The sequence below is a fragment of the Carcharodon carcharias genome, chromosome 10, assembly GCF_017639515.1.
Source record: "Carcharodon carcharias isolate sCarCar2 chromosome 10, sCarCar2.pri, whole genome shotgun sequence".
NCBI lineage: Eukaryota > Metazoa > Chordata > Chondrichthyes > Lamniformes > Lamnidae > Carcharodon > Carcharodon carcharias.
The window spans coordinates 60,801,573-60,815,270 of NC_054476.1; the positions used below are offsets into that span (position 1 = coordinate 60,801,573).

At 42.6% G+C, this 13,698-nt stretch overlaps 1 protein-coding gene across 1 annotated transcript in view; it reads right to left on the reverse strand.

Moving 5' to 3' along the window:
* Window positions 1-544: 544 nt before the first annotated feature.
* The window catches only part of fads2 (fatty acid desaturase 2), a 71,810-nt gene continuing 58,656 nt past the window's right edge, over window positions 545-13,698 (reverse strand). Inside the window, exons 10-12 of the mRNA XM_041197789.1 lie at window positions 10,404-10,483; window positions 7,584-7,709; window positions 545-826 (exon numbers count right to left, since the gene is read on the reverse strand). Of these exons, the coding sequence (XP_041053723.1) occupies window positions 775-826; window positions 7,584-7,709; window positions 10,404-10,483 (258 nt within the window). The 3' untranslated portion in view covers window positions 545-774. The remainder of the gene's footprint in view (window positions 827-7,583; window positions 7,710-10,403; window positions 10,484-13,698) is intronic.

Consider the following 13,698-nt stretch of genomic DNA (forward strand, 5'->3'; position numbering starts at 1 on the left):
TCCTATCTGCCCAACCCCATCCATAGGGCCATTTTTTAAATGGTACCGCCGCTGCTACCTGCTGCCATTTGGAATGTTTAAGAAAGCGAAGGAATGTAGGTTCCAGACTCGCCTGTGACCAGGGTGTCCGCATTATTTCAACAGCATCTTAAAAAGATGAATTTAAGTAAATTATCCCTGCCAGGGTTAGAAGGTGGTGAGCTGGTTGCTTTAAAAACTGGCATTGTCCATTGCACGTTCACCTTGGCACCTCCCCTACTAAATGGTAGTGGCTACAGTGAAGCAGGTCATATGTGTATTTAACTGAAGGTTAAATATTCACAAACCTGGTGCAGTAATTCCCTCTTGCACTACTCTACAAAATTCACTATACGTGTCACAGCACAAAGGACTTGCTGTTTAGTGTCAGCAAACACACTAAATTAAAATAAAATCAAGCCCATTGTCCTACATTTGTCTCATCTAATTAAAATTAAGTCTGCTCCATTGGCAGTGGATCCTTGCCAAGGCTTGAATGGGGTTGGGGGGGTGGGGGGGGGTGGGGCGGGGGGGGAGCTAAGTCAGAGAACAATTCAATTCAAGGTGTTCTTCACCAGCCATCAGCTGAGGATCAGATCATTCGTCAGGTCATGCGGAAAGCCAGCGGCAGCTTCCTGTTAATACTGTGGAAATCACTTGAGATGCACACAGACTCCGAGAGAAACAGGAACTCCAATGCAGTACTGGAATTCAGACAGGGACAGGAAGAAAGAAGTGAGGATTGACGGAGTAGCCTCATTTGTGGAGGTACGCATCTAACCACAGATCACCAGACTTCTTCAAGGACCTAGGAGAAGAAAAGTATTACATCAGACAAATCAGTGGCAGGTTTAAATAGGCTCAAATTACAAAATATTAGCATATTAGAGAAATGAAAAGGGATAATGAGAAAAGACTGGCAGCCAACATAAAGGGGAATTCCAAAGTCTTCTATGAACGTATAAATAGTAATACGGTGGTAAAAGGAGGAGTAGGACTGATTAGGGACCTAAAAGGGAATTTACACACGGACAAAAGGGCCATGGCTGAGGTATTAAATGAATACTTTGCATCTGTCTTTAGCAATGAGGTACTTGTTACCCAGGTCATGGTGACAGACGAGGAAACTCTGTCACTAGAAAGGTTCAAAATTGATAAGGAGGAATTGATGAATAGACTCTCAGGGCTTAAAGTTGACAAGGGACTGGAACCAGATGAGATCCATCCAGGGATATTGAAGGAAGTGAGAGTAGAAATTGCAGGAGCACTGGCCATAACCTTTCAGTCTTCCCTACACTCAGGGGAGGTGGCGGAGGACTGGAGAATTGCAAACATTGCGCCATTGTTCAAAAAATGTTGTAAGGATAAGCCTAGCAATTACAGACCAATCAATTTAACTTCAGTGGTGGGCAAGATTCTACAAACAATTATTTGAGATAGAATTAGCAGTCACATGGGAAAATATGGGTTGATAAGGAAGAGCCAGCATGGATTTCTAAAGGGGAAATCATGTTTAACTAACTTGCTGGGGTTTTTTGAAGTGGTAACAGAGAAGGTTGATGCGGGTAATGCTGTTGATGTGGTGTACATGGGCTTTCAAAAGGCATTTGATACACTGTCACACAAAAATCTTGTGAGAAAAGTTATAGCTCATGGAATAAAAGGGACAGTAGCAATGTGGATACAAAACTGGAAGCAGAGGGTAATGGTTAATGGATATTTTTTGGGCTAGAGGAAGGTTTGTAGTGGAGCTCCCAGGGGTTGGTTCCTTTTCCTGATATATATTAATGATCTAGATCATGGTGTGCAGGGAAAAGTTTCAAAATTTGTGGATGATACGAAGCTTGGGAGTGTTGTGAACTGTGAGGAGGACAGTGTGGAACTTCAAGAGGACACAGACAAGTTGGTGGAGTGGGCAGATAGGTGGCAGATGAAGTTCAATGTGGAGAGGTGTGAAGTGATACATTTTGGTAGGAAGAACATAATAAGGGGTGAAATTTTGAAGTGGGTGCAGGAGCAGAAAGACTTGGGTGTGTATGTGTATAGATCATTAAAGATGACAAGACAGGTGGAGGGAGCAGTTAATAAAGCATTTGGTATCCTGGGCTTTATTCATAGGGGCATAGTGTACAACAGTAGGGAGGTTAGCTGAATTTATATAAGACACTCGTTAGACTTTAGCTGGGGTATTGTGTACATTTCTGGGCGCCACATTACAGGAAGGATGTGAACAGATTGGAGAGAGAGTGCAGAAGAGGTTTACAAGAATGGTTCCAGGGATGAGAAACTTCAGCTATGAGGATAGATTGGAAAGGTTGTGACTGTTCTCCTTGGAGAGAAGAAGGCTAAGAGGAGATTTGATAGAGATGTTAAAAATCATGGGAAGGCTGGACAGAGTACATAGGGAGAAGCTCATAAAAGGATCAAGAGCCAGAGGGCACAGATTTGAAGTGATTTGCAAAAAAAAAAACGTGACGTGAGAAAAAACTTTTTCACACAATGAGTGGCTCGGGTCTGGAATGCACTGTCTGGAAGTGTGGTTGAGGCAGGTTCAATTGAGGCATTCAAGAGGGCATTGGAAGATTATTTGAATAGAAACAATGTGCAAGGGTAGAGGGAAAAGGCAAGGCAATGGCACTAGGTCATAACGCTCATTTGGAGAGCCGGGGTGCAGAAACGATGGGCTGAATGGCTTCCTTCTATGCCATTAAAATTCTGTGATTCTGATTCTGTGACGTAAATGTGACCATTTACGTTTGACTGTCTTATGAATGGTTAGCCTCTATGAATCAATGTCCAATTTATTTTGACTTGTTTCCCTCATTTAACATTAAATGCACAATAGAAGTCATATAAATTGGATACGTGCTTGCTGAAAATATTAGTTATAAAGTTGACTAGATTTAGGGATAGTATCAAGAGGATTGTGCAACATTTGAAACATTGCAAAAGTTAAAGAAACCAGGTAACTAATGATCAGTAGTCACTAGTGGAAAAATTAAGAATACATCATCTGGAACAGAATAAAGGGCCATTTAGAAAAATATACAAGTTAATTAGAGGGACTCAGAATATTTTTATTAAAAAAAGAGTAGGCCATATAAAACATGGATTTTCAGAAGGTTCCACACAAGAGATTGCTAGATAAAATTGAGATTTGTGGAGTTGGAAATAGCCTTATATCATGGATATAAAGCAGGCAGGGAGACAAGAGGCAGAGAGTTGGGATAAAAAGCATTCCTGGATTGATTGTAGTGATAAACGGTAGCTTTTTACTGTATTGCGTATGCATAATGTAGGGATCTTAGACAAGGTGGCATAATCTTTAGTCTAGATTTTAACTGGGAGCGGAATCAGACGGGCGGGAGCAAAGTGAGTTACAAACACTGATGCTAGGAACTGTGCATAAAAAGCACAGTTGGCATATGTGTATGACTCCTTCCAGTCAGCACTTTCTGTTATCAACAACACCTCATTATAATCATCTAGTTTCATGGTTAATATTGGTATTTTGGATATAACTTTTAGGTTGCAGACTAAATGTAAGATAGATTGAAAAGCCTGGTTAAAAAAAACTGTTTAAAAAAACCCTTAAAGTAAAGACAAATCAAACAAGCCTGGTTAAAAGGTAACCTATGTTTATCTTACAAGATCAGAGGTGGAGGTGTGAAAGCAATAAACAATAGGGGGTCTCCTCTTAGCTTAATAAAGCCAGGAGGTCTACCCTTACTTCAATATAAAAAAGTAAGTTAAAAGCAAAAAACTGCGGATGCTGGAAATCCAAAACAAAAATAAAAATACCCGGAAAAACTCAGCAGGTCTGGCAGCATCTGTGGAGAGAAACAGTTAACTTTTCGAGTCCGTATGCTCTTCAACAGAACTAAGTAAAAATAGAAAAGAGGTGAAATATAAGCTGGTTTAAGGGGGGGGGGGGGGCAGTGGGACAGGTAGAGCTGGATAGAGGGCCAGTGATAGGTGGAGATAGCCAAAAGATGTCACAGACAAAAGGACAAAGAGATGTTGAAGGTGGTGATATTATCTAAGGAATGTGCTAATTAAGGGTAGAAAGCAGGCCAAGCAAGGTACAGATAGCCCTAGTGGGGGTGGGCTGAAGGGAAGGGATCGAAATAGGCTAAAAGATAGAGATAAAACAATGGATGGAAATATATTTAAAAATAATGGAAATAGATGGGGAAAAAAAACCTCTTCTATTTTTACTCAGTTCTGTTGAAGAGTCATATGGACTCAAAATGTTAACTGTGTTCCTCTCCGCAGATGCTGCCAGACCTGCTGAGTTTTTCCAGGTATTTTTATTTTTGTTTTAAAAAAGTAAGTTGTTTATGTAGTTCCCAGATGAAAAGAAGTTGAAAGCTGGTGTAACAGGAGAGTGCCTTAGCAGGACTAGCAAGGAGCAGTAAAACTCCATTAGAGATAAATTATTCATATGGGCTACAGAATCAAAGAGTTGTGTTGACAGTAAAAATAATTACTTTGCATTTCTGTTTGAATCATCCCAAAGTTTACCACATTGTCATGAAATCGGGCTATGTGAGGTACAAGGTTCTTTTGTTTAGTTTATCTGGGTTTTTCCTCACAGAAAGCAGTCGTAGTTTTGATTTGGTGTAGTTTGCAGCTCATTGAGTTGGGAGAACCAAAGATGATGAATGTTAGTCAGGTCTGCACTTAAAAGAGAAAATACTAACTTTATTGTTCACCTCACAGAATGATGATGAGGGCTTGAGCTCAGTTTGAAAGGGGTGAAAGAAGCTGGAAGATTTGCCTAGTTTGAAGCTAGAGTAAGAAACATACAGCTGTCCTCACAGAGCCTGTGGCAGAAAGCAGTCATCAAAGTTAGTTTGGAAGGCTGGGAGAAGGCAGTTGGCTATCTGCTGGCAGCCAGAACAAGGAGCTGAGGAGTCCACAGTTGTGAGTCTTTAGGGAAGCATTGAAGATCTGCTTAGCCAAAAGGATCCCCAAGAATCTTGTACCTTGGAGAAAGCTGGAATACTGAGGAGAATCAAAGTAAATTGCAGAGAGCAGTGGCATACCTTTTGGGTTGGTCCCTAAAGAAGTGAATGAAATTTCAAGATTTCATAAAATAAGGGAACACATGGGGGAAATAACAAGGAGATTCGCATAAGTCTTTATAAACTATAATGTTAAGTCAATATTGTTTACTTTTTTAAAATTCTTGTTATACAATAAAGTTTGCTTTGTTTAAAAACGAGAATCCCAGTATCTTTTACAGTGCAGAAGGAGGCCATTCAGCCCATTGAGTCTGCACTGGCTCTCTGAAAGTGCATTCCACCTAGTCCCATTCCCCTGCCTTATCCCCATAACCTTGCACATTATCTCTTTTCAGGTAGCAATCCAATTCCCTTTTGAATACCTCGATCAAACCTGCCTCCACCACCCTTTCAGAAAGTTTGTTCCAGACTCCAACCACCCTCTGGATGTAAAAATCTTTCCTCACATCACATTTACTGCTTTTGCCAATTATGTTGAATCTTGCCCTTTAGTTCTTGATGTTCTTTTGAGTGGGAACAGTTTCTCACTATTTACCCTGTCCATACCCCTTAGGATCTTGAATACCTCTATCAATACCTCTCAGCCTTCTTTTCTCCAAGGAAAACAGTCCCAACCTATCCTCATAGCTACAGTTCTTTATCCCTGGAATCATTTTTGTGAATCCTCTGTGTACTCTCTCCAATGCCTTCTCATCTTTCCTCAAGTATGGCGCCCAGAACTGGACTCAGTGCTCCAGATGAGGCCTAACTAGTGTCTTATATAAATTCAACATGATCTCCCTACTCTTGTACTCAATGCCCCTATTAACAAAGCCTAAGATACTATATGCTTTATTAACTACTCTCTCAACATGCTCTGCCATCTTCAATGACTTATGTACGTATACACAGAGGTCCCTCTGTTCCTTCACCTCCCTTTGGAGGCTCTCCCTTTATTTTATACTGTCTCACCATATCTTTCCTGCCAAAACAAATCACCTCACACTTCTCTGCACTCTGCCACTTGGCTATCGAATCCACCAACATGTCGATGTCTTTTTGAAGTTCAAGACTATCCCCACCACAGCTTTCAACATTTCCAATCTTTATATCATCTGCAAATTTTGAAATCATGCCCTGCACACCACTGTCTAAGTCATTAATATATATTAGGAAGAGCAGGGGTCCCAACACTGAATAACAACCATTTATCACTATTCTTTGTTTCCTGTCACTCAGCCAATTTCTTATCCAAATGCCTACTTTCCCTTTTATTCCATAGGCTAGAATTTTGCTCACAAGTCTGTTGTGTGGCAATGTGTCAAATGCCTTTTGAAAATCCATATACACCACATCCACAGCATTTATCAACCTTCTCTGTTACCTCCTCAAAAAAACTCCAGCAAGTTCGTTAAACATAAGTTTCCCTTGATGAATCCATGCTGGCTTTCCTTAATTATTCTGCACTTGTCTAAGTGATTATTGAAGTTATCTTATACTATAGTTTCCAGAAGTTTCTCTACCACTGAGATCAAACTGACTGGCCTGTAGTTGCCAGCTTTATCCTTGAACATCTTTTTGAACAAGGCTGTAATATTCGCAGTTCTCCAGTCCTCTAGCACCTCCACTGTGTCTAAGGAAGACTGGAAGATTATCACTAGTGCCTCTGCAATTTCCACTCACACTTCTCTCAGTACCTTTGGATTCATCTCATCTGGTCCTAGTACCTTATTTATTTTAAGTAAAGATAACCTTTCCAACACCTCCTTCCTCTCGATTGTAAGTTCTTCCAGTGTACCAGTTACCTCCTCACTCACCTCGGCCTGGGTAGCAAGTTCTTCTTTTGTAAAGACAGATGCAAAGTACTCATTCAACACCTCCCTTATGTCTCTAGCCTCCACATGCAAGTCCCCTTTTTTGTCCCTAATCAGCCCTACTCTTTTTTTTAAACTACGCTTTTATTATTTACATGCATAAAGATGGCCTTGGGATTCCCTTTTATGCTCACTGCCAGCCTCTTTTCATGCTTTCTCCTTGCTTTTCTTATTAGTTTCTTCACTTCCCCTCTGATCCTTCTATATTCAGCCTGATTCTCCATTGTATTTTCTACTTGACATCTGTCATACGTGAACTTCTTCCTTTTCATCTTTAACTCTATCTCTTTTGTCATCTGTAGTTCTGTCAGTTAATTACTGGATGCTCAGTAATTAAGTGTTAACAGTTAACAGGATCATAACAATCTGCATGAATGTCTAATCAACTCTCTTACATTGCGTCTGGCTTCAACAAATTCTCCAGATAGGTCATTAACATGAACTATTTTGATACAGTTTTTTTTAACCCTATAATACATCCAGAAAATAAAGGCCAAGCATACAGTTAAAAATTTTTCCTCATAAAAACTTTGAGGTTGTGTGTGTGTATTAAAACCACTTTAAGGAGGTTGGGCTCCATTATAAATCTCTCAAATAATTGAGGGTTAAAACAACAACCTGTGTGCACAGAATCCGGATACTTCACACCAAGCAGCAGGTGATAATAGGAACGTATATTACTCACCCTATAATATCCTTGAAGGCCTGCAACAAAGGCTTCACCTGGTAGTTCAAACCATGCTTGTCACACAGTGATTTCACTAAAGGCGCAATCTTGTAGTAATTGTGACGGGGCATTGTCGGGAAAAGACTGCAAAAACATGGGTTAGAGAAAGGAAGTTAAATGCTGTCATTTGTAAAGGAGGCTAGTGTTTGAATAATATTCCAACTGGAGCCAGTAACCTGGAACTGACCCCAGCTTTTCCTTTAACCCCACTCCTGCAGCACCAGATTGTTCCTTCCTTTGATTCTATTCAAGACTCAGCCCATCTGGCAGAATTAAAATCAACTTGATGAGCTCACTGCACTGTTTCTGTTCAGCTGCCAGATGGCCATTCAGCCCATCGAGCCTGCAATGGCTCTCTGAAAGAGCATTCTACATAGTCCCACTCCCCTGCCTTATCCCCATAACCTTGCATATTCTTTCTTTTCAGATAGCAATCCAATTCCCTTTTGAATACCTCAATCAAACCTGCCTCCATTACCCTCTAAGGAAGTTCATTCCAGACTCCACCCTCTGGATGAAAATTTTTTTCCTCATATCATTATTACTTCTTTTCCACTTATTTTGAATCTGTGCCCTTCATGCTCTGAGTTGAAACAGTTTCTCACTATTTACCCTGTTCATACCCCTCAGGATCTTGAATACGTCTATCCAGTCTCCTCTCAGGCGCCTTTTCTCCAAGGAAAACAATCCCAACCTCTCCAATCAATCTTCATAGCTATGGTTCTTTAGCCCTGGAATCATTCTTGTGAATCTTCTCTATACACTCTCCAATGCCTTCTCATCCTTCCTCAAGTATGGTGCCCAGAACTGGACTCAGTGCTCCAGATGAGGCCAAACAAGGGTCTTATACAAATTCAACATGACCTCCCTATTCTTGTACTCAATGTCCCTATTTAATAAAGCCTAAGATACTATACGCTTTATTAACTACCCTTTCAGCATGCCCTGCCATCTTCAATGACTTATGTACATATACATCGAGGTCCCTTTTTTCCTGCACCTCCTTTAGAGTCTCTCCCTTTATTTTATGCTGTCTCTCCATATTCTTCCTGCCAGAATGAATCACCTCACAACTCTTTGCATTGAACTTTATCTGCTACTTGTCTGCCCAATCCACCAACATGTCTATATCCTTCTGAAGTTCAAGACTATCCTCATCCAGGAAATATATGAAATACCTAGGAAAATCTGAGCACAGCCTTGCTGTGCACACTCCATCCAGTTATACCAAGAAATCTAAAACATCAAGTGAAAAATTACTTATGTAGATCCAGGAGGTGCAGGAGCGCTTGTTCCGGGTCCCACAGAATATGTTGGGCCTTTGCCACCCTGGACTCTACTCCCCTACCCTCCATTTCTGTTGGCCCTGAGCCAGGGAGCTGCAGCAGGATGCCTGTGTTTGGCATGCAGCTCACCAACTGCATGATAATGAAGCCTGGCCTTCGGAATGGGTCAGACCTCCCACTGGCACTGGCCAGCCGCCCGAGCGATTAAAAAAAAAATCAGCAAAGGTCTTTTCCATCCTCCAGCCAGAAGTACTAAACAGTTATCTTCAAGGTTCAGGTCTCAGAACATCCAAATCAGTCACAGTTGAAGAATTAAATACTCATATTTTAATCACAAGAAAAATATCATTACTTTGTTACAAAGAAAACAAGTAAACTAGCAAAATTGTTAAATGGATAAATCCAAAACTCTGGAAATCCAAACCAGCCTCCAACTCAAGTTTACTGCATCTCACACCATCAGTGATTAGACCCTTCCTGTCATAAAATGTTCCTCAGGCAAGAACATTGGAGCTCTGAACAACAAAGGATGTTCTTTTTTCATTCACAGAGGTGGGTGTTGCTGGCAAGACCAGCAAATGGCCATCCCTAGTTGCTTTTCAGAAGGTGGTGGTGAGTTGCCGCCTTGTTGAATTACTGTGATCCGTGTGGTAATATGGACTGTTACAAACATTGCTGTTACAAATTGAGACGCATGTTCCCTGAGATCGGGTGTACCCTTTTAACTGTCAGGTGAGCATGCAGGCACAAGAGCATAGATCCACTGCATAGATCCACATCATCAGTACTGGAAATGATGTCTGTTTATATGGCTGTTGTGCCCCTCCAACTTGAATAAACATCAGTTCCTCCATCAGCTGCACCACTTGGCACTGGCTCTATTCTTCTGGCATCCACACAGTGCATCTACACACCAGGGCCACACAATGGGGACATGACCAGGTGAAAGCAGACAGTCAGCTTTTACTCATGTGCAAGATAGTTTACATATCATTACCAGTATCAGATTAAATTCATGAATTATGGCATGTATGACTTAACAACACTGTTCAGGTGATGCTGTATTAATGGAGAATAAATGCAGTCAGTGGAATAGATAATTAAAATCAGAATTACCAATGAAATGGGAAGAGTCAGAGATCAAGCAATCTTGTCAACTTAAAATACAGCAGCAAAGCAGGTGTTAATCATCATATATTTATAAGTACCTGTATTATTTAGGTAAGTGTTTTGCCTATTAAGGTAAAGCATTTATGTCAATAGAACACTTTTGTCAATGTCACAACAAGCATACTCTGCTCAGGAGCCCATGAGAAAGCCCACTAAACCAAGTCTGGCTTCTAATCTTGGTCTCCAATAGGTGAAAGGCCAGTATCTTAATGATGTGTGTCAGCCCCACACCACCACCACCACCCCCCCCCCCCCCCCCCCCCACCCTCCCACTTCCAAAACACATGTTCCCTGTCTTACCAACTGTTTCCTGTTTACTTACTGGTGCTCGATCTGGAAGTTGAGATGGCCACTGAACCAGTCATTAAAGGAAGATTGTTCAACATTACATGTGGAGTCCAACTGGAGAATCAAAAACAGAACTATATGTCATTAGCCATCCTGAAAGACAATGATCTGAAAGCACCTGGCAATCAGGTTAACATTCAGACTTTAAACTGCTGAAGATGGCCTGTGGCTTCAACACTCCAACACTGTTGACCTCACACATCAGTTATTTTGTTGGTTCAATATCAGGCAATGGAGCTGGCTGTCAAGTTTATTATAAAGTTACAATCCCTCACAATATTTATTTTGTTGACAAGAGTTAGGCAAAACACATAACATAGGTTTGCTGAGCTGAGCTGAATCTGGTTGTGTGACTTCTCAGTGTTGCTCTGTCCAAATAGACAGGGGGACGGGGGGAGGTGATGGGGGAGTACTGTCGCTGGACTAGTAATCCAGAGGCCCAGGGTAATGCTCTGGGGACCGGGGTTCGAATCCCCCCACAGCAGTTGGTGGAATTTGAATTCAATAAAAATCTGGAATTAAAAGTCTAATGATGACAATGAAACCAATGTCCATTGTTATAAAAAAACCTCTCTGGTTCACTAATGTCCATTAGGGAAGGAAATCTGCTGCCCTTACCTGGTCTGGCCTATACGTGTCTCCACACCCACAGCAATGCGGTTGACTCTTATATGTCCTCTGAAATGGCCTAGCAAGCCACTCAGTTGTATCAAAAAAGAAATGAAACCGGTGGAAAGACCACCCGTTATCGACCTAGGCACCGGAAACGACAATGGCAATCGCAGCCCTGTCAACTCTGCAAAGTCCTTCTTACTAACACCTGGGGGCTAGTGCCAAAATTGGGAGAGCTGTCTCATAGACTAGTCTAGCAACAGCCTGACACAGTCATACTCACGGAATCATATCTTACAGATAATCTCCCAGACGCCACCTGTCCCACTATCCTGCCTCAATGGCAGGACAGACCCAGCAGAGGGGGTGGCACAGTGGTATACAGTCGGGAGGGAGTTGCCCTGGGAGTCCTCAACATCAACTCTGGCCTCACAAAGTCTCATGGCACCAGGTCAAAAATGGACAAGGAAACCTCCTGCTGATTTCCACATACTGCCCTCCCTCAGCTGATGAATTAGTGCTCCTCCATGTTGAACACCACTTGGAGGAAGCGCAGAGTGGTAAGGGCGGAGAATATACTCGGGTTGGGGGACTTCAATGTCCATTACCAAAACTGGTTCAGTAGCACCACAAGCTGACAGAATCCTAAAGGACAATAGCTGCTAGACTGGGTCTGTGGTAGATGGTGAGGGAACCAACAAGAGAGAAAAACATACTCATCCTCACCAACCTGCCTGCCACAGATACATCTGTCCATGACAGTATCAATAGGAGTGACCACCATTGTGGAGACGAAGTCCCACCTTCACACTGAGGATCCCCTCCATCGTGTTGTGTGGCACTATCGCCATGCTAAATGGGATAGATTTTGAACAGATCTAGCAACCCAAGACGGGGCAGCCATGTGCTGTGGGCCATCAGTAACGCCAGAATTGTGCTCAAACAAAATCTATAACCTCATGGCCCAGCATAGCCCCCACTCTACCATTACCATCAAGCCTGGATCAACCCTGGTTCAATGATGAGTGCAGGAGGGTATGCAAGGTGCACTCTCCGCTGGTTGGAGTCATATCTAGCACAAAGGAAGATGGTTGTGGCTGCGGAAGGTCAGTTATCTCAGCTCCAGGAAATAACCGCAAGAGTCCTTGGTCTAACCATCTTCAGCTGCTTCACAATGAACTTCCTTCCATCATAAGGTCAAAAGTGGGGATGTTCGCTGATGATTGCACAATGTTCAGCACCATTTGCGACTCCTCAGATACTGAAGCAGTCCATGTCCAAATACAGCAAGACCTGGACAATATCCATGCTTGGGCTGACAAGTGGCAAGTAACATTCGTGCCACACACATGTCAGGCAATGACCATCTGCAACAAGAGAATCCAACCATCACTCCTTGATGTTCAATGACATGACCATCACTGAATCCCCCACTATCAACATCCTGAGGGTTACCTCTGACCAGAATCTGAACTGGGCTAGCCATATAAACATTGTGGCTACAACAGCAGGTCAGAGGCTAGGAATCGTGCGACAAGTAACTCACCTCCTGACTCCCCAAAGCCTGTCCACCAACTACAAAGCACAAGTCAGGAATGTGACGGAATACTCCCCACTTGCCTGGATGAGTGCACCTCCCACTACACTCAAAAAGCTTGACACCGTCCAGGACAAAGCCGCCCATTTGATTGGCACCACATCCACAAACATTCACCCCTTCCACCACCAATGCACCGTAGCAGCAGTGTCTACCATCTACAAGATGCCCTGCAGGAATTCACCAAGGCTTCTTCAACAGCACCTTCCAAACCCACGACCACTACCACCTAGAAGGATAAGGGCAGCAGATAGATGGGAACACCACCACCTGGAAGTTCCCCTCCAAGTCACTCACCATCTTGACTTGGAAATATATCGCCGGTCCTTCACTGTCACTGGGTCAAATTCCTGGAACACCCTTTCTAACAGCACTGTGGGTGTATCTACACCACATAGACTGCAGTGGCTCAAGAAGACAGCTCATCACCACCTTCTCAAGGGCAACTAGGGATGGGCAATAAATGCTAGCCCAGCCAGCAAAGCCCACATCCCGTGAATGAATAAAAAAAGAAAGCAGCATCATGCATACCGAAAAAGGTGTCAACCTGGTGAAGCTATAACACAGGACTACTTGTGTGCCAAACAGCATTAACAGCAAATTATAGAGAGCTAAGCGATCCCACAACAAATGGATCAGATCTAAGTTCTGCAGTCCAGCCACATCCAATCGAGAATGGTGGTGGACAATTAAACAAATCACTGGAGGAGGAGGCTCTACAAATATCCCCATCCTCAATGATGGGGGAGCCCAGTACATCAGTGCAAAAGATAAGGCAGAAGCATATGCAAGAATCTTCAGCCAGAAGTGCCGAGTGGATGATCCATCTCAGCCTCCTCCGGAGGCCCCCAGCATCACAGAGGTCAATTTTCAGCCAATTTGATTCAATCCACGTGATATCAAGAAATAGCTGAAGGCACTGGATAACACAAAGGCTATGGGTCCTGACAATGTTCCAGCAACAGTACTGAAGACTTGTGCTCCAGAACTTGCCATGCCCCTAGCGAAGCTGTTCCAGTACTGCTACAACACTAGCATCTACCCGACTATGTGGAAAATT